Source organism: Polyodon spathula, chromosome 7, assembly GCF_017654505.1.
Source record: "Polyodon spathula isolate WHYD16114869_AA chromosome 7, ASM1765450v1, whole genome shotgun sequence".
Lineage (NCBI taxonomy): Eukaryota > Metazoa > Chordata > Actinopteri > Acipenseriformes > Polyodontidae > Polyodon > Polyodon spathula.
The window spans coordinates 11,206,806-11,234,576 of NC_054540.1; the positions used below are offsets into that span (position 1 = coordinate 11,206,806).

Consider the following 27,771-nt stretch of genomic DNA (forward strand, 5'->3'; position numbering starts at 1 on the left):
GATTAGCGCGCAGTCCTGCTCGGTAATTTCTTGGAGACAGCTGCTTTCTCTTACCAGGGTCGAAGGGCTCTCCCGATCCGCTTGGAAGGGTAAGAATTAGTTCAGTTGCGTCTCATGGATTGTATTGATCTGTGATTAATATAATCTTTGTATGTAACCTTGTTGGGTTGTGTCCCGTTAGGGATATCGTTATTCGCAGTATAGCATCTGTGTATGTAACTGCGTGTGTGTGTGTGTGTGTGTGAAATAATAAAGGACCTTTTAAAATTACTCTGTGAAGTAATTGTCTTATTTACTTCCACATCAACTTCCTTTTAAATTTAAAGTAATTAAATTTCACACAACATATGCCAAGAGACACCATCTTCTTTTACAGTACTGTTAAAGGCGAGTAATTCGTTTCTTTCTAGCAACTTTTTTTTTTCTTTTCTTTTACTACTCTAGCCCTTGGGAATAAGACAGGAGGTGGGACACGTATTGAAACATTCTGACCATTTCAGATGAAAGGGGAAAGACGTGACGCCATCATGTTTATAAAACCCAGTCTAGCATGTTCAACAGAAGACTGAAGTTTGGTATAAAATGGTATTTGTTTTGTAAAGCAGTTTCATAGAGTAAAATTCCTCCAGCCTACCAGTATCCAAATCAATTTCCCCCATGTCTCTTAGGAGATCTAAACTGTAGAACCCCTTTAAATAAGCAGATCACTAATGGAAAAGACCCAGGGCTTTCAAACATATTTTCATAAACAATATAACACGATCTATATGAAAAGACAAGCTTCTGGTAAAGATAAATAAAACAGAACTCATGGTGAATTTGTACAACACAAAACTACATTACATTTTATGAACAAAAACTGGTACTGTAGACATTTCCCTAGAAAATAAATCATTAAAAGGAATAACAGAATCAACCAAATTATTATTTTTTTCTCTGTACTTTTCCCTAGATACAAAAAAAACCCATAAATACAGCGTTAGCTGTTAGTTAGTTTCCCAGGTCTTTGGAAAATAAGTGGTTCTACTGCAAATATGTAAAATGGGCGCTGAGGGTTTTGAACTCTTGGACAGGATGTATAAAACACATGCAATGGCATAAACACGCAATTAACACGTCATCTGCGGGGGAAATGTCTCTGTGCGCTTTAGTCCCTGATGCACATGTAATTCTGTATATGCATATGTAATTCTGGGGCGTTTCTGAACGAAATCGCTAAAATTGGGAGGGGATTTTGCAAATGAGGTCTACTAAATATTCCATCTAATTTATTAAAGCTGTCAGTAATTGTGGGCCTCGTATTTGCTTGATTATTTTAAGAACTCTGAAAAGCAGGCGTTAATTTACCACAGTCAGACAGAAGCTATATGAAAGGCAAGGTGATGTGGGAGACTTGTCTTCAGCAAGAAGGAGACATCATTTTCAAGGACAAAAAAACATTAATAACATTTTGCAAAGAGGTCATTTTTTTAACCCTTCTGATCAAGTCAGTTTGTAAATTGCAGTTTATAATACCATATTCTTTTGCAAACTCCAATTTTCAACACGACAAAAAAGAAAGTCTGCAAATAGAGTATAGAAATCATGTAAAAAAAGGTTCTTAGAAGCACCTAAAAAGGTCTCCCCACAGTGGCAAAGCAAGGTTCTAATGAGAGCCTTTACTTCTTAGAGTGTAGGCATTAATAAAAGAACACTGGAGGAGATTAAAAAAAAAAATGGAACGATATTCCAAGGCACACTAAAGAAAAAGTCTCATATACAATGAGGACTCATCCTCCACTGTTATTTTAGTAATGTCTACAGAATGCATTTTTGTAACATGGCATTCTGGTATTTAACAGTACTGGTTTAGGCAGTATTATTAAATTCAAATTGTAAAGAAAAGGGTAAAAAAAAAAAAAAAAAAAAAAAAAAAAAAAAAGGCAGATGAAGCAGTTAGTTTGTAGCTAGAGCAAATACAGTACAGCTAGTTGTAGGTACATCTGAATAATGTAGCTGTATTAGAGACCTTACAGATATGCTTTAAAATCATACATAGAGGCAGAAATACTGACATACATAAGAAATAGGAGAGTTGTAACTGCATAAGAATTTAATTGTGGTGAGGATTATTTAAATAGTATGATTGCAGAATCTCCTGCTTCATCTAATTAGTCTTATAAAATAAGTAGTTGTTATTTTGATGCTGAGTGCGGCCGTACTGAACACGCACATCACGTGGCTTTTTGCGGTCAGTTTTTCCCCCTTTATAAATTTGGGTCTCTGTGTCCTGTATATGAAAGAAGACAATAAAATACAAACTAGAAAAACTAGATGTATATGTACCGGTACATGAGACTCTTCAAACTTGTTTAGCCCTGCTAAGGGATTTACAAAGATAACACTTCAAAATTATTCCTCCAAGTAAAAAATATGAAAATGTACTTAAAATCCATAATTTTATGCACTAGTGAATATGAACAACACAGAGCTATATGAACCACAGATTCCAAACTAAGCCACAGACTTAATCTTCGGTGCAATTCCAATATGTTTCATGAATACACTACCAAGAGCAATGCAGCAAATCAAGAGAGTTATTTGGCAGCAGAACTAAGAGAGGACTGGAGTCGAGCTGAAAGAACCAGCTTGGAATACGACAGGTCTCAGAAGCACAACTTTGCACGTTTATTTTTATGTTCAAAAGATTGAATTGTCACGACTGTAATACAAGATTACCCAAATCCCATCACGTGTTCCGTTTATGCTCACCTACGACACCACTCAATGCGTCCCTCGCCCTCGCATGTCTTCGCCCAGTGGTTGTCTGCTAGGTTCTTCATGGCAACTGCATATTCACTGAGTGTCTCTTCATCCTCGCAGTGTTCACGCCAGATCTTATCAAAGTCGCCCACTAGAAAAAAACAAAACAGTAAAGACAAATGTAAAAAAGCAAGTGCAGCCAGATGGCATGACCTGTAATAACCCATGTTCACCTCTGTTCTGCAATGGAGTCTGAAGACAGCAATATGTCAGATCGCATCTCCAGCTACAAACAAATCCTGTCAATATCAACTGAAGAGATTACCAAAACCACTACCTGCAGTACAAACTCGACCATTTCTGGCTGTGTTAAACCGAGCGTCTCTTTTCTTCATGAATCCCACTTCCATTAACTTCAGATAAAAATAAAAATAAAAAAAAAACAGAGTATTGGTTTGTGGATTTAAAAGTTCAATAAGCAGCAAGAAACTGAAGCAGAATCTAAACCACAGCCAAGCAGATCAAACCTTCTGTAAATGTTACCTAAATAGGAAATTAGGCAAACACTATCGTATTCCTTTTTGCTTTAAAGGGCAACATGTAGACCATGTTTTCCAATTAAATCCGAACAAAGTGCAGTCAACAGCATATTTTATTGCTCATTGATAAGATAGGGCAGAAAGCAACTGTGACTGTTATATTGGCTAATGTAATACTTCTGATAATCATACAGCAAACAAATATTAACAAGTAATTTAACAATACAAAGGTTTTAAGCCTAATGAATTACAGATGTGGATTAAGCACCATTTCTTTTCAATTGCAATGGCAAATGCCCCCCCATCATCTTCAATTAAAACAAGGCCGAGCCTTCCCCATTTAAAAATTTTATTCGAGGGCTTTTCAATTCAGTCTAATTTATAGTGAGGTCCTGGTGTAAGCTACAGCAACACAGAATAATGAATACATTGAATAAAAAAACACTACTGTCATCAGATGTATTCATAATGCAAGTTAATATCTCTTCCCAGGTTTGTCATACCAGTATTATATGGACAGTACAGCAATTAATATTAAGGGTTGTCCATCAAGAATTATATAAAAAAGTAGCATATCCATTCCTCCCTGCTGTCAGATATCGGTTCTTTCTTCCAGTCTGCTATTTTTTCTACATGACACTATGTGTCACATTCGGTTCACATAAAGCGCTGTTGGTTTCTGTCCTTTTGCATACACCCACTTAACACTGCAGCATGTTTTCTTGTTTTTGCATTATATCAGAAACCACATTTGCTCGACTCATGAGTGTTACAAAGCCACTTCTTATATTTGTAGTGTTTTTACATGGTCTATTGCAGTACTAGATTCAATGTTGTGCAATAATGAGAATATCCCCAGGGGCCAAAAGTTAGCAAACATTGTGCTGCCTTAAAAGCAAACCCCTTTGCCTCAGACAAGACACTACTAGGTATTATGTAAAAACATTATTTTTGCTACAGTACATAGAAATACTGTTTATAGAGTGGATGCAATTCAGACTGAATACTCGAATGCATGTATTGGTGTGCAAAGAAAGTATTTGATTATCCACCTTGGCGTTTTACACAGCTGATGGGGCTTCAGTGACTAGCTTCCAAAGTCCTTCGCTGGAATTTAACATATTGTGTGACAGGATGGTCGAGCGGTGACGTCACAGACCAGGAAGTTGGCACACAGGCAAGGTACAAATGGGGCGAGTCGCAAATGCGCTCACTCTTTATTTATGAAAATAAAATAGCTACCCATAAACAACAATTGAAATTGGAGAAGGAATCTATGAAAAAGACCTAGGAGTTTTTGTTGACTCAGAAATGTCTTCATCTAGACAATGTGGGGAAGCTATAAAAAAGGCTAACAAGATGCTCGGATACATTGTGAAAAGTGTTGAATTTAAATCAAGGGAAGTAATGTTAAAACTGTACAATGCACTAGTAAGACCTCATCTTGAATATTGTGTGCAGTTCTGGTCACCTCGCTATAAAAAAGATATTGCTGCTCTAGAAAGAGTGCAAAGAAGAGCGACCAGAATTATTCCGGGCTTAAAAGGCATGTCATATGCAGACAGGCTAAAAGAATTGAATCTGTTCAGTCTTGAACAAAGAAGACTACGTGGCGACCTAATTCAAGCATTCAAAATTCTAAAAGGTATTGACAGTGTCGACCCAAGGGACTTTTTCAGCCTGAAAAAAGAAACAAGGACCAGGGGTCACAAATGGAGTTTAGACAAAGGGGCATTCAGAACAGAAAATAGGAGGCACTTTTTTACACAGAGAATTGTGAGGGTCTGGAATCAACTCCCCAGTAATGTTGTTGAAGCTGACACCCTGGGATCCTTCAAGAAGCTGCTTGATGAGATTTTGGGATCAATAAGCTACTAACAACCAAACGAGCAAGATGGGCCGAATGGCCTCCTCTCGTTTGTAAACTTTCTTATGTTCTTATGTTCTTATGTTCTTAAGACTGGTAAAAAAAACAATACGGCACAGTGGCTAAAATAAACAGACATAACCAGTCCACAAGTACAGCACAAGAAGCAATTGTTTTCAATTATTTATTGTACTGTTTCCATCTCCTTTCTCCAAAACTCTCCACTCTCATCAACCGTCTAGAAGTGGATCCTTCGCTTTTATAATGTGACCATCTCCCAACTGGTGACTACTTGATTCATTCGGAGATGGACACTTTACGCACAAGTTTAGCTGTATGGGAAATTAACCCCCATCCATGCTGTAAAACAACAACAACAAAACCTTGATCAAAAACACAAAACAATACATTTAGATAATAATACAAAATAAATGCAGGGGCAGGATATACCCAGTCACAGACGTCAAGATTGATTAGAAGAAACCTTTCTTCCAGGCATATTTGCCATGCCATGCGTTTCTTTTAAACCTCAGAATGGAAAATGTGGTTGTGTTTCTGGAAGGAGAATCCACCCACGAATCAACACGTCATATCCAAGCACCATAAAAACTCTGTGTGGCTTGCATTCATGTCGCTTCTTTTTTGTTTGGCCTCTCAGTCACACGTGGCAAGGCCAAACAGGGAGATGGCCATCTTTAGAAGGGCTACCCTCAGCCATAGATTTCCTAAGGCTTCCTCCTACCAGCGAGTAGAGTTTTTTTTTTTTTCCTTACCCGAGTGCTGAGCGGTTTGCATTTCGATTTTGCAGGGTGCGTGGCAGGCTGGAGAGGCCGGGTTCTCCCTCAGTGCATTTCATGCGCGGGGGGTGAACCTGTGTTTCAACTGCTTACTTTTCATTCATCCTTTTCCTATTTTTGGGGATAGGTGGCAATGAGCCACTGCAGTTGTCTTATTAACAATTCATCAATTCACTTCCTATCCGTGGCACTAGACTGCATGATGTCATCGTGTTTTCGCTAGCCAGCCAACATTGCAGATAGCTGTCAGCACCCACGGACAAGGTCTGCGGCCAAATTTATTATTATCATTAATTCGTCTGTTCAATTGCAATTTATATAATCCACATTGCGGATTCTCAGTACTGAATGTGAAATAAATGTTAATAGAAAGGCAGAGTTAACTGAATACTGGTCTATTTCTTTTTGTTTCACTGAACTACTCTACATTTTGATTGCAAATGTCTGTCGATCTTCAAATGAGTTTTTCTGTATTTGTACTATTTGTTCTGGTGTTGTAGCCACTTCACCAGAACCTCACTAAAAATGATCAGAGCATAGTAAAAGTAATTTAAGATGCCCTTCATAACGCTGTAATCGAGCACTATACTTGTTCCCTTACAACGCGTACGTCATTGGTAGCAAAATTTACACAAAATTCTGGATGTGGGATAAAAGGGAGCCATTACTATATCACTTTATAACCAGTTCTGAAGTATAGCAAGCAAGTACTGTGTATATACAGTATTGCTTGATACAAAAATACAGAACTGAATGTTGTCTGTGTTGTGTACATGCAAACAGAATAATCTATCAATATTTGTATAGAAAATCAAGATAATGGATGGTTTTATTTCTGTAACTAGCAGTGTGTGTTTTGTATAATAAATAAACATATTATTAAAAGACCTGAATTGTATTGAAGAGGAAGGGGTATTCCAGTTAGTCCAGCTGCTGAATACAATCTGTGCTTTGTATAATAAACATATTATTAAAAAACTGAATTGTATTGAAGGGGCATTCCAGTTAGTCCAGCTGCTGAATATTTGTTTAAAAAGATGAGTGAAAAACAACAATTAAAAGTGCAAACAGCAAATTACAAACAAGAGTATCTGCAGAAAGGCAAAGCATTAAACCACAGTGTGTACATCCCCTTTTCATAACCTATGACAGTAAGATATGTTATCTGTTTTGATCTGAAGTTTTTTCCAAAGATAAAATAAACAGCTTGCCTTTATTTTTTTGCAACGAAAAAAGCTATTATGACATGAGACAATAGGATTAATAAAAATAGAAATCTATAAAAACAGGTTCCATATTCTTACCAACATACAGAACAGACAATGTTTTGTTCCCTTCCCCATTAATATACTGACTAGATCATACAGTATACAATGAGTGCACTTAATACAACCCTATCTGGAAATAATGCAATTGCATTGCATGTACATCAGTCTGAGCCATTGCAGCCATTTTCCTGTGAGCCTCCAATGCAAGTTACCTGAGCTGTGCAGGGAGTCTTAAATTAGACTAGGCTCACTACTGTAAATAACTAAAAGGCTTCAGTGTTTTATATCAAAAAAAGATACATGTGTATACCAAGAGCTGGACAGGTTAACTGGTCTGCTGTGTTGAGAGTGTTGACTGGGGAAAAGGGATCCAGGGTGTGTATCACATGGTGAGAACACACCTGAAGCATGCAAAAATTCTCCTTTCAATGACCTTTGATCCCATTTACCTTCATGACGGTAACAACAATGAATTACCCAATTTTGCTATGATGTTTGTCTTCTTTTTTCAGCAGAAAAGTGGCTAAGGGGGACCAGTTGGTTGACATAAAACACCAGTATATAATAAACCATATGCAAGTAACTGTCTAAACTTCACCTGTAATGTCTGGACATAGCTGTACATCTAGCAAAACAGCAGTACAAGCCCAAAGGCTGCTTTTAAGAAGAAACTAATGGCAAGTTGTTGTTTTCACTCAAATTCAAAGACTACTGCAAAGTGTAAAACGTAATTGTTTTAGGGCCAGACATAAACTCTGAGCAGCAGAGCGAAACAGAATTGTTTCACACCAGAGTAGAACAGTTCTGTAGGGACAGATTAATTGTCAGTTTGTAGTCCTGTTAAGATCTTTATTCAAATTTTCTTCCAGGACCCGAAGAGTTACTGATTATTCCTTTCTTCCATTAATCTGAATAAACTAAAATTAGCCCAGCGAATAGAATGAAGGAAAACAAGATGAGCAAGTGCCAGAACAGAAGGCCACCAAGAAAACAGACAGTAGAGAATAATCTAAGAAAAAGGAAAAGGAGATCAATAGGGAGCTAAACTGTTCATGAAGGAGACTCAATTCACGTTAATCAGTCTAGATTATGTTAAACAGAAGAATCCAGGGAAAGGACTTGACTTAGTTTTCAAACAACATGTAAAAATGTCCAAAAACACTCTGTGCAGTACAGAATGTAATCTCTTGAAATTCTAGCACTGCGACTAAAGGCGCATTTTGTAAATCATTTCTGTTCAACCTCCAGACTTGCCCTGGTATTATATTCAACTCCAAAATGGCATCTGTTCACAGACAAGCAGCGGGTGTTGCCTAAGTGTTTGGGTTTTTTCGTGACAACGGCTCTTTGCCAAATGTTTTCTACTCTGACAGTCCAAGTTAAATAGAAACCCACAGCATATCCTCCTGCAACAAAGGCAGCATTCATTTGTGCTGAAAGAAGAAAATGCATTCCGGGGTTACTTCCTGAAAGAGCTAGGCCTCCCAAAGGAGATCCATACAATAACACATCCCACATTTAATACCTTGCTTTCTTTCTCAAAAATTACTTATTCCCTGGTTTGGCTAACTCTTCTCCTTTACACAAGGTTTGATATTTAGTGCCGTGAAGTAAATTTAATTTTTTTTCAATCTCTGCCTTAAAGCGGTAGTACCAGACAAAGCATTTCCATAAATTCTCTGCCATGCGTATGCATTCATTACATAGGCCTCAAACGTGAAGCTTTGAAGGAAGCACATGATTTAGCAAACACTTGTTGTCATTTTAAAACATGATATCTGGTACTACACTAGGTTAAAAAATCTCTGTTCACAAGCCATACTTTCAGACTGCCTTGCACTTCCTGCACTTACCCCTACACTGGCTTCTTTCCTGTCAATAAACAGCCAGTTGCTTTGACATGCTTTGACCCAGAAGACATGGCTGGGGTGAAATGAGCAAGACAAACTCCCTGGATGGCAAGGCAAGTAAACTGCCATCTTTATTTAAGCTAATGGACTGTACTACTATTTTTTTTTAATGCTGTAAAATGTGTTTCTTTAAAAACTGTACATTTGAGACCTGTATAATCAATGGAAGTGAAAAATAAGCAAGATTTTTAAAACTATTTTGTTAAACGACTAAAAGCTCTCTTACACGACAATACAAAGTCTATTTTCTTTTATCTTTTGGCAGCCACGCTGAATAGACAAATTATTATCAAACTATTATTGGCGGTGGTGGTAATCTAAACATTTTCTGTGACCTAGATAATATTGAGTTCAGGTTTAATTTGTTGTTGTTCCAACTCTTTGGTTTAATAAATGCCTAATTTGAGATGCAACAGGGGGGGGGTTGGTAATTCCCATTAAAGCATAAAACTGTTCCCTTCCATCCAGGCACTTGAGGAAAGGAGGGAATAATAGAAAAGTGGAACTTGATTTTTATATTTAATTTTGCAGCATTATGGCCTCAATAAAGAACAAAAGGCCGACTGATTCAGCTCTAGACAGAAAACAATACTGCACACTCAGTGCTACCTACGGTAGGCGATTCAAACGCAACGACAAATAAATAGAAACAACAGGCACTCAATTCACATTAGAATGGCATTCAGCCATTCAAAGTGTCACTCAGTGTCTAATCCATGCCTTTACTTAGTGTGTCAGAGATTTAACTTATTTTAAGTCAAGTAAACAAACCTCAGTCAGTGTGGGCATTTGTCAAAATGTTTGTCTTCTCATCGTTTGCTCATAACCCTTGACTAGAGAAACGCATGAACACACTTTCATCAGATACTAATAAAAGGTAAGTATAACAAAGCCGACAGTAGTTAATTAAAAAGGTATTTTTAATTCTCACTATCAGCCATTTCTTTATGGTTTATGTTTAATCTTAACCAAAACAATGTTCAGAACAATTTTAGAAGATAAGTGCTGACCTTTTCAAAAACACATTTCATTTGAAATTTAGATTTCGCAGCATGTGAAATTCAATGCAAATAATTCACAAAAAAGGTCACTGTTTTCTTATTTTATTAAAATTTCCATTTCTATGTTGTATATGAGCAGCTAAGTAAGGAAATTAAACAGCACCATGTTAAGGTTTGTTATTATTATTACTTAGTTATTTAGCAAATGCTTTTATCCAAAGCGATTTAGAGACTAGGGGGTGAACTATGCATCACAACTGCTGCTGCAGAGTCACTTACAATAGGACCTTAACTTTAAGTCACATCCGAAGTACAAAGGGTTAAATAGGTTTTCATTGACAACACGTTTAGAAAGTTTGCTTGAATTTTTGTTTACCTTACACAATGAAATGCTTTGAAAAACATTTGCTAAAAATCTAAATGCATGCATACCAGAATGGACATGTACAGAAAATAGGTTGGCAGTTTCATGATTTAAAAAAACAAATCTTGAAGAATGTTTCCTTTACTATATAACTACACAGACAGCCTAACTGTCGATTTCCATTCTTAACTACTGTTTAACTGTAAAGGCTGGTTCACACTTCAGCCTTCCAACTGCTGGGAGACTTTTTACAGCAGCCATGTGAACAGCTACAGTTGAGACACATTCCACATCCCTTGGGTCACCCAACAATCTCACAATTAGAGAGACTAGAAATTGCCCTGAGTGACGTTCAAACGATTTATGTATAAAATAGACTAAGGGTTAAAAGGACAGAAGGAGAACTCTGCAGAATGTTAACTTACTCAATGTTACACACAATACTGGACAAGCTAGTTAATATGTGTAGAACAGCAGTAAATCCATCCTACAATAACCACTTGACTGGCTTATCACATTGTGTTAGCCTCATGTTGTGCATGAGGAACAGTCAATTCTTAAACATCACTTACTCAACCTAACAGATTTTTTCATCTCTCAAAAAAAAAAAAAAAAAAAAAGGATCAGGTAAGGGAGCATAGAGGATGCATAACCAACATGTTACAATAATTTCCTTTCTTCACAACAATTATTGTTTAATGAACCACTGCACATTTATTCAGACTAGCCATGTAACTGCAGGAGTCTAGATCACAACAGAAACCAGAAGCAGCAGGGTTGCTCAAGATTAAGTGTCTGAGAATAACATTGTAGGGTCCTGAAAAGCTGGAACACAACGACAGATCCGAGAGCATATTGTTAGTTGTTTATTGAACATAGCAGAGCTCTGGAGAGACACTCACACACGTCCAATGGTGTAGTAAATTGCTCTATAGTTATGTCCTTAAGGGACTGCTTTAGACATATTTTTAGTAGCAATCAGTGGTAACTATGCAGTAAGAAATATATGATTCACCAATCAGCATTCAGCCGGCAGTTATGGTAGTAAATTCGCAATAACACTATTAGCATATTAACAGTTTGCATAAGTAACCTTGAGAACATTCTCCACAGGGGTAGCATCACTCAGTGCCGGCACTTCATCTATGTATCTTATTTAACCAGAACAGTTTTGCACACATTCCACACTTTGTAACCTTCCATTGTTCTAATACTCTTTGTACAAGTCAAATAGAAGTCAATTGCTGGTATTTTTCCATTCTCTGTTCTTAGTCTCTTCATTGCGCATGTGCTGTGAGCCAAAAAAGCAAATTGGCTCCTACAACATATTCTTTTAAGATTTAATCTAAAGCATACTACATATCCGGTCGTAATCACAAATAAAATTGCCATTTCTACTTGTAAATAACACTGAATACTTTTCACTGCAGGACATCAAGTTTAACTCCCATCTCCAGAATTCTTCAGGTTGGCCTCAGTTCAGGACCATGTATTTAATAACCCATTAAGTGCCACTGGCCTCATTTGAGGACAGGCTACTTTGTAAAAAAAAATTTTGGAGCATTTTTAACTGGCATCTGCTTGTTATTTTAATTCTCTCTAACTATACTGTTATGAAACTTAACTTACTCTAATTGTGTTAACCTCAGATGTTAAGTCTAAATGCATGCCCACAGTGATGATAAAGCTCAGTTTTCTATGTGTTGAGCTTCATACAGTAGCTGACATGAAATTTTACTGGTCTGATTACAACCACGTCTAACATGGCTTTCCTCAGAACACGACGCATCAGCCTGTAGCCAAAAAGCAGGATTTCATTTTCCGTGAAGAAATGTTGATTTAGAAATGTATCAGGTTACGTAAATACAGCTTGTGTTTTGATTTTATTCAAACACAGTCAACCTTGGTTAACTGGACACCCCATGGGGATGCCATTTAGTGTTAACTTATCCAAGGTGTCGAGTTAACGACGGGTGCACGAGATCGGGCATTAACATGCATATAAGTAACAGAACTCACACGTTCACAGTATTACAAGTTTATTTTTAGTTATATGTCCTTATGAAAATGGTTGAAAGAACTGTAGTGAATAAATCAGTTAAGCAATAAGGCACAAGAGGGTATGGGTTGAGCCGGTTACTGTCACTTCTTGGTGCGTTGTTAGGCACAAGATGCAATCGAGTGCCTGCAACCAACCAAGCCGCGACAATATCCATTGCACCATGGCCTCAAGTGCCTTATAGCATTTATAAACCAGATTTATAAATGTTTTATAAAAAAAAGAAATGAAGAATTTGTAGTTTCTAAAGATTTAACATTTTGCAGTATAACCTTCCACAACAGAAAATAGTCCATATGAACTTTTTTCTTTCAGTAAATGCATTAAAAAAATAAAATAAAAAAAACTTTAAATAACTATAAAAACCTTGCTTAACTGTGTTTCAGTTCATTCTTTTGACTTTAAATAACTAAAAAAAAAAAAAAACTTGCTTAGTTGTACATCTGTGAGGTGCCCGTCTTCCTGCATAGTCTAGGCAACGTTGTTGCTATGCAAATTCACTCCCATTGGTTCTAGCGTATACCAAGCAGCACAACAGTTTAAAGTTTAAGGTGCTTTGTTGAGATGAAATTAGTAAGCCTAAGTAATTTAAAGTCAAATTGTATTTTTTTTTTCTGACAGTCAGTCACATAAGCATTAACGGTCCAATTTGTTTTGTGGTATTAATTCACTTTTTTTTTTTTCTAGCACATCAATGCTACATTTCTGTACCTGTAAAGAGACTGAGTGCGCAGTAAAGGAGAAGAGACACGGAGGAAAGGTGGGAGTCGGATGGTTAAGACATTGCGTGCAGTAACGTAAATACTGTCGAAAAATATAAAAATATCCACAGTTAAAATTAATGAAGAGTCAGTTTCACAAAACGACAGCTGATACTAACTAAAAGGAGTAAAATAAAACGGAACATCTGACAACTGGATCCGACCGAAGTTACAGAAAATAAGTGGTATGTACTGCAAATAAAACGCCAAAACAATGTCTTGCTCAAAATAGCAAATTGATTCATAGTGCAAATAGAAACTGCAAAATATGAAGACACCTTGATGTCTTTAGTATTTTCCATGTCAGCAGGGATTCTGACAGGTCTTTGATTTTGGTGGCGCAATGATACATGATTAGCACAGATGCAGTGATTTGCCTTTGTTCCTAATCGTGACAATGAGCTGGATAATGTAACGGCTTGGAACACTGATGGACCAATCAGTATGCAGCGTTCTAACAATCTGTATACATTCAGTATACACTCGGTACAACTCCTATAGTTCGATTCAAATAAGAATTAATAAAATAACTGCTGCGTTATTTTTACTAAAACAATCCAACCACAAACTGTTAACTATATTTTAGTCATTTGCTTGTACTGTTTAATTTGACAGCTTAAACAGCAAAAGTTAACAAATGTGCATTCTATAAAATTAACTCGTGAACAAAAACAATAATAAAGTTAGTTTCACAGAAATCAAGCATTGTTGATTGTTTTGCATGCAAAAACACGCATTTTGAAAGTTCTGCTAACAAGCTTGTTATCCCAAATAGCCTGAGCTTTAAAGCCTAGAACGAGATCTGATTTTTCGCTTCTCACTCATTATGAACTGACACTGTAACAAGCTGGACTTGGTAGCTGCGAATGAATGAATGAATGATCTGTTACCAGTCAGAGGTCAGTCACGTAAAGCAAGAGTGTCGAGTTATCCACTAGGCTTTCTAATGGTATTTATCCCTCCGGTACTGGTAATAAATGTCAAGAGTAAAATGAAGCCATGATGCACAAAAAACAGAACCAAACTGTCGAATTAAGTGAAGGTGTCGAGTTATCCACCAGTCTAGTTAACCAAGGTTGTATGGAAATTAATTTGGTACTTCATGGGTTGAACAGACCACCAAGCAACAAGTTTCGAGGTAAATGTTTTCATTAAACACATACCTTTCCAGAATGGCACTAATTATCCCTTTAATTAACCAGAATTTAATGTGTTGATTCCTTACTTATTCTTCCAATCAGTTTAGCTGGAGTGGCTACACAGACACCTGGAGGTTTAGAACTGAGCTGCAGGTTAGTCCTGTCATTTCAATTCTCCCGTGAATTTTGCAGACCCTAGTTATAAGCTATTCTCGACCGAATAAATAGCAAACTATCAATACGTCCCAATTAGAAAACACGTACTGGAATATCAAATGCAAAGAGTCAACTGATTGCTCTGTCCATTGCAAAACCCACCACCTACTGATTAAAAAGCCGAAGTCTCAAATAGGCTCACTCTAAACCCATTTAACTTAAGATGGCATTTTGAATTTATTATGGTGCTAATGTGTTAGCACTCACAGCTTGTTATAACACCACTTGTAATGGGCTAGGGGCAAGATAATACAGCAAGTCACCACATTGGAATCATGTGACAGGACATCATGTGTGCATTCTCTGACTCTTACATTACTTTTTCTGTTGGAAGATCTTCTGTTGTTTCGATGAAGGTTTTCAACAAACAGCCACATGATTTACCAGCAGGCTGTTTACACAACCACAGTGGCGCCAGCTTGTTGTTGCTCTTGAATTCAATTCCACATTTTCCTTTTATAAAATATAAATATCTTTGTCCACTAAAATGTCAGTAATTATCTTGTTTTAAAGTTTTGAAAGCAGTAATGTGTTAACTCTTCAGACAGTATCTAGTCACCCTACTTTAGATTGATGACATACAGTATGTTACTATATATTCCAAAGGTGTAGCCTGACAGTTATATGCAATTAACCGGAGAGCAATTATCAGTACATTATATGTGCAGTCTCATAAGAAATGTGCTTAATAATGGATATAAAGTACATTACAAAACAACTTCACCTTTTTTGAAAATTACTACATAAAATATGGGAAGGTCACTAACTTATCACCAATATCAAGTAAATAAATTAACACAAATCATAAAAAAATACTTCTATAATAATCATCTATAGTATGTTTAATTCTCCTGAACTATACTTGGGTATAGTACTGTTTTAAAGCATTTCTATTAATTTGTGTATGCAGGGATGTAAAATTATGCAGTGGTCATTAACACAAAGTGGTGCGCACAAGGCCAGATTCACTGATCATTTCTCCAGTGTTGTGTTTGAACCAGTTTGTATTCATTAAGTGAAAAATGCAGGTTTTGTTTCAAGCTTAGCACTGTGGATCAATGTTGCTGAAACTATCCCACCCAAAGATGCAAACAAAGGCCTACTGAAGTTAAATGTGGAATGAGCTTACCTTCCCTTTGCTGTCTTTCCTTCCCGTTCACCTGGGTTTTAATTGTACTTTCCTGTCTACGAACAATCTTTAAGCAGAGTTGCTCTACGCCTCGTTATTTCATTAGCTTTATGCTCCTGCTAATCTGTTTTACTCTTTAGCGTGCGTCAGTGTGTGTGAAGCTGTCTTCCTTTGCCTCCTCTTCTATCCTCCCAATTTCTCTTGCTGCTACTTCAACTTTCTAAAGATTGTTCTGTACTTTATTTTATTTTATTTTTAATTAAGGGTGGGATATTACAACAGCATCAATCTTGTTAAAAGTTACTTTTCCTTGGAAGCTGCCAGTTCATACAATCTTATAGGTTACATTTTAAGGTCTTGCTGCGTACAGTAGGCTATGAGTTTTGGCTGATAGTTTCATGTGATCATAAAGCATTTCCACTCAGAACTTGTAATAAATAATGCACACTATGACAGCTGTCATGTAGAGGTTCTACAGTGGAAGTGCAATCCTAAAACAGACTGAAAATAAACGGAAGGTGGAAATGTTGCTGATCTTCAAAAATATCTTTACTCGGCTCTAAACTCCAAATATGAGGTAGACCTACTTGGTAGTCTGGTGCTTATTGTCCCATATCAAATTATTATTGCTTGTGAGTTTGTTTACCACTTCAGTTTTGCATACTTATGTTACAACATTTTTTGTAGACTATCAATGTTGTTAGCCCCATGACCCATATAGGTCAATATTGTAGCACTTCCTGTCTGACCACAATTACTTCAATACTTGTCAGAGGGCACATTTATATCATGTTAATTCAACACATTGAAATACACCAACTTAGATATTTTGGTTATATCCAGAACCTCCACCTTCAAGGTAAATTAATATCTGGTAAACTCACATTTCCATATGAGATAAGAACAGCAGCATTTTGATATTCTGGTCAGAAACACTCTTAGAAGGCTGGGTATATTTTTCAATCTACACAATTTTGAAAGCAGATGTGAAAATGTGAACCTCTCTCAATGGCAATGCAAGTTCTCGTGGTCTGTCAGTCCACTTCAACAAAGCGTCTCTTTCCCACTTTAAACGATGTTGCACCTCCCACGTATTGTTGCAAGATGATTCAACTCTCGATTGGTTTTCACATCACAGAAGAAAACCAGTACCGCCGGTATGTTTCTGGAAATGACAACAGCTACGCCCAGTAATTAAGCGGTGCAATCATTCAAGGGGGCTCCTTGCACTTCACGTATCCTCAGATCAAGCTCGGTCATTATAAGAATTTGATCAGGTAGTCCAATGTAAATTATTTTAAATAGGTCATAATCATGTAATATTGCAATCATCGCTGTTAACAATCGTATGCAGGGATTTTTTTTAAACGAATTACTTTACGATAGGTTTGCAAACACACAACAGAATGTTTTGTTGCTCATTTTCTGTATGGGATTTTCATGGAGGAACAGTAAACACCACTGACTGCCCAAATGGCCTGGAACAGAGCAGGTTACAGTATAAATACTACTAGAAGTGCCCCCTTTGCTCTTTAGAGATCGCCAACATAATATTTCCTTAGAATTGCAATCTTGCATAATGCAGAACCGGTCGGCTAACAACAAAAACACACCATGCAATTACTTAAATGAGGCCTGCATTCAAAACCGAGTCCCCATTTTAAACTCCCCTTTATTACCTTCTCTGTATTTCTTGCGGAGTTTCCTATGCACACTCTTCACAACCCCAGATAATTTCTCCTGTTCCAGTTTCTTATTTTGGCCCTGTCCCGGTTCGGTAACTCTCTCCCCAACCCACATATTGCTAAAGGGATCCATTAGTACTTGACACCGCTCCTCCCCTAGTCTCCGGCACACAAGCTAGCAAACCAACAAAGCGCAATCTGATTGCCTGTCTCTGGGGTACGCGGCGAGATTGACAGGGAGATAACCAATCTAAGGGAAGTGGAACTGAAAACAGTGATCTGGGTTATGGGTTTTTGTTTTGACTTTCTCGGAACCGCTTAGCACGTAATTGACTAACAAATCATAAAGGTCTGATGCAACGCTTTAGTGTATTGCCATATACACGTTGCACTCATCAGGCAGTGTTTGAGTTTAAAATGAAGTTTTTAAGTTTGTTTTTTTTTTTCCTATTCCACCAGTATTAAGTTTAAGGCTTCAGCAAATATTAGATTTGTTTGTTCTTTTTAAAAGTGCATGTTATGGATGATAATGTTTAGCAGGAAGTATTGGCACATTTTTTTTTTTTTTTTTTTAACTCCTTTTTAATTAGGATAATCATATATTTATTTTTATATAGCACCTTTCATGGTGGACTACCAACACAAAGTGCTTTTCAGAGGTAGGCTGTGAGCTGTGCATTATATGCAGAGTCACTTACAAGAGGACATTGATTTAACATCTCATCCAGGATGGAGCACAAGGAGGTCAAGTGACTTGCTCAGGGTCACACAGTGAGTCAGGGTTTTGAACTGGTGACCTAATTACAAGCCCTGGACTTTAACCACACTGCTTACAAAACAATAGCTGTGTGTTTAGAATATGTAAAACAATATTATTTGAGAAAATCTATCCAAAATCTTTTAACAATATAGGAAGAGAAGGATATTCATGTGATTGAATTCATCTCCTTGTTCAAAAACATGAGGAAAAAAGTAATTTCCCCCAATTTATCCCTGCAATCCATCTACTTACATCTATTGTTTTGGTAACGTTTCTTTAAATTATTAACATGAGATTATGTGGCTTTTCTTAACCTCTGGACTGTTTATCTTGACGTGAATATTGTATGCTTTGTGTGATGCATTTAGTACAGTACGGACCATGACTGCTGTGCTACTCTACCTGCTCACATACCCTGGGACTGGACACCAAACTTCCTGGGAAGCAGTTTGCACCATTAAACTTCAACACATCTATTCCAGCACACTTTAGACGATCAGAAAACAAACCATTACATCTGCCTTGGCAGGCAGATTTCCAGTACAAATTCACCTTGGTTCACTGCTGGTTGGCAGTGTACACGTGCAAGTTTCACTCTCACCACCTATTTTAGAAATGGTTGGCCAACCAAGGATGAGGGAGAGCAACTAGTTATTCTGCTGGGATGATGTCTGCCTTGCAAGTGCACTGTTGTTACAATTACTTGCACATGTTTTTCCATACTGTGGGTACTGAATTGTTTCCAGGTTTTACAAAAAACTAACAGTATATTTTTTAATAGGTATTCACAGAAAATTTGTCTCATAAACCAAGAAATCCATGATTACCTTTTGTAGATACTGTACATGATTCAGTTTTGGTGCAGTAAGAGGCTGTATGTCTAACATACTGAAGTAGTAACACAGTTTAATTTCAAATAGATGATGCCCCTTAATGTTTATGAGTTTCACCTGCCTCATGCACTTCACTCTTTTATCTCTTTTTTAAACCTTTTTGAATCTGTTAGTGTTATTAATTGATGTGGAAATGCGTGTAATGTACCCATTAGATTCTGCTCTGCTGCTTCAATCTGTAAAGTCCCAAAGGACTTTTGGAAATGAGACAGCTTCAACTCAATGACTTTCTCCTAAGATGGTGGTTGTATTTTTGTTACGTTTTTATTAAGGCTCCAATGTATTCGGTCGTCTTGTAGTTTAGGTCAGATTAAATTGTCATTGGACTGGCTGATCTTTGAAACAGGTTTACAACAGTGTCTAACATTGAGGCCTATTTATAAAACATATTTACACAGCCTGTTTTGTAAGCAGGTTTAACAGGTGTTACATGTGTGGGTCGTGAATAATAATAAGTCAGACACAGTGCAGTTGGGTGTTGACACGCCACACAGGTGTGCAGATTTAATAGCACACATGTGCTTTCACTAGGGTACCAAAACAAAGCTAAAAATTAAAGTTTGCCACACAAGGTGTGAGAGCGCTACTCTCACTAAAAGAGACGTCCTGCTCCAGGAACCTACTATATTACGAAACCCTATCTCTACTAGTTGGGATCAACATTCCCTAAACTAACTGCTGTTGCTCCAGAAGTCCCGGCCTCCCCGCGACTCCCAAGTCTTTATGACAGTCCTGGCTGGGCAGAGCCTTGACAGGCACCGTCTTGTAGTTGAAGGGTTCTGTAGGAGTTATAATAAACAGCTAGGGCGGATACACGACAGATTGAAAATCTTAAACAAGCAACAGGAAAAGAACCTTTAATGTTAAAAGTTGTGATTTATTTATTTTTGTTTTTGTTAACGCATTTGTTTATGGGCATGTTTTATAATATTGGATAGAGGAATCCCAGCTGTATGTTTATGTTGCAGCGTGAGCCAATATTTTCTCTGCTTTTTTGAAATCCAGCCATGACAGTAAGGCAGAGAAGTGCCAGCTAACAGTTGTGTTTCTGGAAGATTGGTTTCCAGTGACAGCAGCCAGGTCATATCTTAGTGGTGAACTGGGTTTGTATTGCAGTATGTTCTTTTTCTGTCTAGAGATATTCATAATTAAGGAACGCAATTGAAAGTTTGATGTATTTTTTGCCAAGTTAATTTTCAGTTTCAAGGTGACCACTATTTGTATATAAAGCAATTTCTGTATATGAAAATTAAGAGAAAATGTGGTTAATACTATACATTGCTCATGTTGGCTACTTTAAAAAACATATGAATATTCATACCAGAGAAGCTTTATTTATAACACAATCATGTTGGTACGAGGTAGAAATGTAAATATGAGCTAGCAGAGGCCAATGTGCTAACATTTTCAATTAATGACACTATTAACACATTGAAATAAATAGGTTGGTATCCATGACTACTGTAGTTTTATCAATCTCTTCCAAGGCCTCTGCTGATTGAGACTATTAGTACAGTTTTAGAGGATGTATAAGCCACTAAGCAGTCATGACGTGGGTATGCATATAGGTACATTTCATAGACACATTTACAAAGAACTTTCATTAAAAAGAAATGTGTTCCTTTAAGGTTTAGAACTACTCTATATTAATGTGAAAAAAGGGGGTCCTATTTACAAAGTATTACAGAATGATTTTTAAAAAGCTGTTTTATGAATACAACCAATGTAAGCATTTAGGCTAATGCAGTTACAGAATTATTATTACCGTAATAACTACAGAAAGAGTGTGCTCAATTTTGTTATGTTAGCGACTCATTTTAATGTACTGTTAATACAATTCCATATCAGAAAGAAAACATCAAGATTGGGACACAAAAGACTAACCATTACATGCTGTATATGAGGATTATATCTGTTCTGCAAGACATTTGCTAATGAGTGCTGGCCACATATCAGGGATGAGTTAGTGAGTGTCTGTGAGTGATGTAACTGGCGGACTTCCCATTTATAGTGGTGCAACAGTGTACACATGTGGCATTAAACCCACCCCCCATGCATGGAATTGATTTGCTCAACAGGACTCGTGTTCATGCCATCAACGTGCATGTTGTGTTTGATACCCACTGAGTATGGCCTCTGCTAGGTACCTTATTAGACTCCTGTATGCTAGTAAGTCTTACATTATAAATCAGAGCAAGCAGCTTGCCAAAACTTATCCCAGTAGCAGCTCAATCATCTCAGCAAGTTATTTCTTGTGATGTGTTACTTTACTTCAGTATCCCCTGACACATGTGGCTTGCTCTGCCGCGTTGAGAAACTTAAGCAGCTTATTTCCTCTCCAAATTATCTGCGGCCACATACGAACACATTTTAAAGCAGCTCATTATTTTTTGTAAAAAAAAAAAAAAAAAATGTTTTTCTAGTTTTTTTTGTTTTTTTTACTTAATTCGATGGCTGCAAGATCACCCACTTACCAATCTGGATGACAGAGGATCAATGATCAACCTCCATTCCTGCTGTCAAGTCAATAGTCTCTTTTTGCCCTCAGAACCAAAGCAAAAGTCTGGACTCGCTGGGAGTGTCATGGAATCACAAAGAGGAGAACCACCCCTGTTATATATCCCTGTCAATGCAGGCCAATACAGCAGGCTTCAGTTTTAAGTAAAATGTTGTTGTAAACCTCAATTAAAATATGCAATTTGGGTTGATTTCTTCACTAGGAAGTGCTATAAATCATGACAGACCAGGGTAAGATTTGTTGGCACACGCTAGTTTTCCTGTAGCAAAACCAGTAAATCAGTCCTAAACTTGACTGCTGTACAGTTAGTGGCTATTTGAAATTGGCCAATGTGGAGGACTGAATGAAGGTGGGATGCAGTTCTTTATGATGCCTGTAAGGCCTGCCTGAGCAAAGCAGCAATATCTAAGAAGAGTGACAAGAAATATTTGTACAGATAAAAGGAACTGAAAGTCTGCAGTGTTATCAATTGTATTAAATAAGTGAAAAAAAAAACATTCAAACCTGATAAATGTATTGATAAAATGACAGCCTCTGTGTTTATCAGTTGTATCACAGTCTCTGTGGTCGATCAATAGTCCAACAATAATATATTTAAGGACTGAATGCAACAGATATGAACCAGCGTCATGGACTATCACACTTTCCATCTTTAAACAAGAAAGATAAAGCGACACAGGGGTGTCTCTTTTTCATGCCTCTGAAAGGCAGTGGTTTGCTTGTATCGTCGGCATTATGAGAAAGCTCCTGGTCTTCTGCGTTCTAGTTTCAGTTTATGTTGCAAGAACAGCTGTCATAACTGGGGTAAGTAAATACTAATCAGATTGTGTTGACTTTGCTTTTCTACAGGACTAAGGGGTGTTTGGGTTTCTGATTTGAAAAGAAATAACACTTCCAGTTTTAGTTTTGTTTTCAGAAAATTAACTTAGAAAACCAAATATTTCTTTTTTAAAATGACATATTTTTTATGATATTTTCTATGCTATCTGCATGCACTAATTAAATGCTTGTAATTTGTAAACAAATATTTCAATGTGGAAAATGCACTAATACACTATTGTGTGTACTGCCATTAAGCAGATCTAAATTGGTGTAAAGCTTTTTGTTTTTCTTTAGGTTAGAATTAACTAAAATCTTAGCGATCAAAATCCAATAAGTAACATATGTGTAATTTGGATGATCCAAAAGGGGGAAAGTGATATAATATATGGTAATAAAGTGATATCCCCTTAAACTCACTACATTGTGCCTCTACAGATTATTGTGCATTCATTGTTGTGGATGCTGTTGTCCTTTAGAGATGTAGCCTGTAGTAGCTTCCTTGATGAGCAGATGTCAGAAATGGGAGCTTGATGTTTTGGGTGAATAACGTTTTTTCACTAATGTAACATAGATTTTATTTAAATACTGCAGTCATGTAGCACAGTACTGCATTAATGATACTAGTGACCATTAGTTAAGTGATGGGAAAAGTGTGACACTCAAATACAGTAGTTAACACAAGAAAACTTAGACTTAAAATGATAAGAAATCTTTAAACGTATGTTATACAAAAAACTGTATGTATTGTCTCATACAGTGCATTTGTTCAATTCAAGTGACACCCAGGGGCACCAGAACAATATGTCATTAGAGCTGTGCTTTTGGCATTTACTTTTTCTGGAAAACAATACATTGTGGGTAAAATTGGTATTTCAGCATTTAATTTATAGCAAACAATCTTTAAAGCACGATAAATAATAAACCAGTTGATTGTCACTTCCAAACAGCACACCACACAGCAGCTAACCCTGATACAATATTGTCTGTGCAGCTGCTGCTTCAGCCTGGAGAAATAAACATTTTATTTATAATGATGTAAAGTTAATCAAATATCTCAATAATCTCAAAGTAACTACTCAAGGTTATGCTCTCAAGTTAATTTACAAAAGTAATAGCATTCCAAAATACAATACCAGGCAAATTCTGTCAACTAATGGGACTCCTAATGGGAAATTAAAAGCACTCCCAGTTTTTTGTTTAGGTAAATTGCTGTTTTAATGAATACACCCTGGATCCAATAAGTAATTGTTCACTTCCACAACTCAAACAATGTACAAACTGAATAATACTTGCCCAAAATGATGACATGGGCCAAACTCTAGACACATTAAAATGCATGAAATAAATAAATAGATAACGAAGCAGATACATACAGCACATACATACATACATACATGGTCAAACTAAGTTAGACAAACTAATCAGATTGTGCCTTCATCCCTGTAATGCAAAGAAATCTTATGATACTTTATCAAGCTTTTAAAAAGCGAAACAGAAGGAAAGCAAAACATTGAAAAGGTCAATACATTTCTAAAACGTGAGCTTGTTAAAATAACAATAAAGGCGATGCTTACTTGTTTCCAGTCCTGAATTAAACCCTGATTATTAGGTATTACTGTACTGTAGCGTCTTCCCGTGTAGCAGATAGTAATGACTTCTAATCAGGGTTCTACTGCTTAATACATTTCGATTATGGTCGGTAACACTTTAAAGTAACTGCCACAGATTCATTAAGGAATTCCAAATGCATACCACAGGAAGAACATCTAAATATCATGCACATCCTATGAGTTCTGACCCTTACTAATTCATGTGGGTTAAAGTATCTGTATTCATTCCAAATTATGTTGATCACATGCATAAGGCATACATTCATGTATGAATTAACGTTTCTCACAATCCCCTTGTGGGCGGATAACAGGGTATGAATTAGTGAAGAATAAACAGTGAATTAATAAGGAACAAATGGAAGGGAAAGGGGAACCTAAATATTTTTAAATCATGATGAATTAACAGAGTTTAGAACTCAGAGGAAGTGCATGAGATATTCAGCTGTTATTCTTGGGGCACTCAGCCGTAATTCCTTTATGAATTTGCAGCCATAATAACACTAAATTACAAAGCAAAATACAAGAATATTATAAGAAATAACACTTTATGAACTACTGAATCTTTAAATCAACCTGAATTTATTGTAACTAGCTTTGTGACATTTAGATGTTGTTTTTCCTTTAATAATAAATACTGCAAAGTGTACAAAGGCACAAAGGCACAAAGGCTTTAATAATCATGACAGAACATATCTTCAGTAATGATAATGCACATACAGGCATTGTGGGACTGCTGTGTGTAGTCCCAGAGTCGATGCTATGAAGTAATATTAACTATTCATCATGTCCTTGGTAATTCATTCACTGAGACAAGTACATGTGTTATAAATATGTGCAGCCTTGTTCCTTATTGGTTGAACTGTATAAGGTACACAGTGCTTAACTTCTTTGTTAACTTGTGTGCTCTGTATATAAAAATAATTTAATTTAAAAACCATTAGACTTAACAACCAGGTACTGCCCATAAGATGATTAATGGTGTTTTGGCACGATATATTGTTTCCAAAGTGAGAAATAAAGTCTGGATAATTTTTTGTAAAATACAGTACTTGGTTACTGTTTCTTTAATTCTTGGTAGCTCATCATGAGATCTCATCATGAAAACCTCACACACAATGATTTAAGTATAGGAAGAGAACATAGTTATTTATACTAAAAGCTAAGGAAATATAATTGCTAGATTCATTGACACATTTCATTATACCGGTAAGACCCTCTACACCAGCGAATTACCAGAATTACAAACCGAATTACATAAATACAATTGGCCCTGGACAATAATTACTGACCAAAGTAGTTCATAATCTCTGGTAAATTCCTTGAAGTAACACATCACTAATGTATTTCCAAGGCTTATTGTATCATTGATTGTTATGCCTCTGCACCTCTTTCATTCTAGGTGTGTGAAGAGGATGCTCAGTGCTCTAGGGGCTGGTGCTGTGCTGGAAGCCTGTGGATCCGAGGTCTCCAGCTCTGCACCCCATTTGGTCAGCATGGAGATGAGTGTCGCCCATACTTCCCCAAGGTAAGTTCGAACAGTGTCCAGCATTTCCTTGTGTGATGTAGAGCTAAACAATATTTTTTTTTTTAAATAAAATAAAATACATTAAAATTTTTATTTATCTAATGACAAAGGGTTTGGGGGCTATTTTTGTTGTTTCATTTTTTTAGTATTGCAGATTTTATTTTAGAATACTGCTACAATAATTAAAAGTACAAACAAGACGTTTCTTATATCAGAATAGCATACACTGCTACTATTATTAATTAATTAACATGTGGACAAAACATCCATGTTTTAGCAATGCTTATTCCAGTATTAATGAAATGCAGGTGTGGATTGTCAACCATACATATCAAAATAACGAACACAAAATACTTAAAAAGAAGGACAATTAAATGTTGCCCTTCTAAAGATGTTTTCCATTACAAAAAAATGCTTCAAATTAAATTGTCTATAAAATGTATCATTATATTTGCCTAATTATCAGTCCTCATACAGTACCTGAGATACAGATACTAAAAAACCAAAAGAAACAGAAAAAAAAAAGTTATATCCCTTTCCTGGTTTAATGTTATTGTGCTTTCAAAAAATGGTCTGGCTCATTGCAAACAAATGACAAAGTATGCTGCAACATCCACGTACATGCTTCCAAATGTGTGCACGATCAGAGCAGCTTGTCACAATCCGTTTCGGAAATGGCACTGATCTGTGGCCTATGAGGAACAAGTTCAAATGCACTATTGGCTGAGGCATATATGGTTTTCAGTCATCCTTTTTCCCTACCCACATGACTGTGTAGGTAAGTATTGTGCAAATGTACGACTCAGCCCACAATTACAAATCCTGTAAAAAACAGAAACATTTGTGATAGCTTTAAAAAAGTAAAGGGTTAAAAATGACCAACCTTAGCAGTAGTATCTCTGAGAAATACACATGTTTATAGAATATACCAAAATCCAGACTATGATTGTGCGATGCTTTTTAAACAGTCACTGTAACAAACATTTTTTTAACTTTATCTCCGATATAAAAACTGTGAAAAAATAAAGCAATATGTAACTGTAAAGAGAAGCATGTTTAGTGTAATTTAATTCAGACTGGCATCCTTTTTTTTTTTTACCCACTGAGAGGATTTGCAGTTGAGCAGAAGAAATTTGTTAGGATCAACTGTGGGTAGCAAAAGCCAAATATGGAACAATGCCAAAATGCTAATGAATTTGAAAAATGTAATCCATATGCTTCTGTCTCTGACATGAGCTAAATATAATGATATAAGGCATGGCCCATTCTCTAATATCATTGTTACCATTTTATAATGAGCACCAAGCTTGTGATTGAGACTGAGCGGCAGAACATATACCAGGGATGCATTTGAATAACAAATTGCAGATAATTTGAAATAGTTATCTATATGTACATGGTCATTTCTTTTGAATATACAGTTGTTAAGAATAGTGTTCTCTGTTGTTGGGAACACATGCTACATATGTATGTAGTTTGTCCAGTTTGGGTACTACTGGTACACTTACCTACCTTACAGTAAGGTAACTGGAATAGTTTAAAACCATCACATTAAATGTAAACTGAAAGCAGAATAATTGATTAAATAAGGTCCTGAGGCAATGTATACCTACATGGAATGCTTAAGTAGATGTTCATATATGAATTAATACTGTATAATTGTTTATTGTTTTATTTTTACCTTGCAGATGCTATGTCTTAGAAAATGGCACTACAACCCTGTTTGTCCATGCTTACCAAAACACACATGCATGAGATGGAAAGAAGGAACATATCGCTGTACAGAGGACGCTAAAAGAATGAAGTCAAGTTTCAGAAGAATGTAAAATGGGTTTTCTTCACAGTACCTTCCGCAATAGCGACAGCAGCCGGATACTTTACTGTTGCGACAATTAAGTGACCTAACAGAATGAATAAAAACTAAAAGAAAGCTACTATGAAGATGTGACAATACTAAAATAAATAAAAACACGTGGTGTGTGTGTGTGTGTGCATAAAGACACATTTTTTTTGTACTACATACTGTCAGTATGTAGTATGAGGCTTATTAGTTCATTATTCACATTGAGATTGTTATTTATTACCTTTTCTTCCAACATATTAGTAACAGCTTGTGGAAGGGGTGTGGGTAATTCACTGACCAGGAGACAGACAGGTGTAATTGAA

The 27,771-nt window shown here is 36.4% G+C and overlaps 2 protein-coding genes across 4 annotated transcripts in view; one reads left to right on the plus strand and one right to left on the minus strand.

Moving 5' to 3' along the window:
- The window catches only part of LOC121318148 (S-adenosylmethionine sensor upstream of mTORC1-like), a 58,518-nt gene extending 40,842 nt beyond the window's left edge, over positions 1-17,676 (minus strand). Inside the window, exons 1-2 of one of the 2 annotated variants that reach the window (XM_041254515.1) lie at positions 17,472-17,676; positions 2,752-2,893 (exon numbers count right to left, since the gene is read on the minus strand). In XM_041254515.1, the coding sequence (XP_041110449.1) occupies positions 2,752-2,893; positions 17,472-17,610 (281 nt within the window). In that variant the 5' untranslated portion in view covers positions 17,611-17,676. The remainder of the gene's footprint in view (positions 1-2,751; positions 2,894-17,471) is intronic. The other variant, XM_041254516.1, reaches the window with a different exon arrangement.
- LOC121318149 (prokineticin-1-like) lies at positions 51-27,771 on the plus strand. Of its 2 annotated transcripts, XM_041254517.1 has the most exons (5): positions 51-89; positions 445-585; positions 13,235-13,307; positions 25,480-25,605; positions 27,294-27,771. In XM_041254517.1, exons 2-5 carry the CDS (start codon positions 551-553, stop codon positions 27,429-27,431), a joined length of 372 nt encoding a protein of 123 aa, XP_041110451.1. In that variant the 5' UTR covers positions 51-89; positions 445-550; the 3' UTR covers positions 27,432-27,771. The 2 variants fall into 2 exon arrangements, with proteins under 2 accessions (XP_041110451.1, XP_041110452.1); XM_041254518.1 differs by lacking the exons at positions 51-89; positions 445-585; positions 13,235-13,307 and adding an exon at positions 22,255-22,452.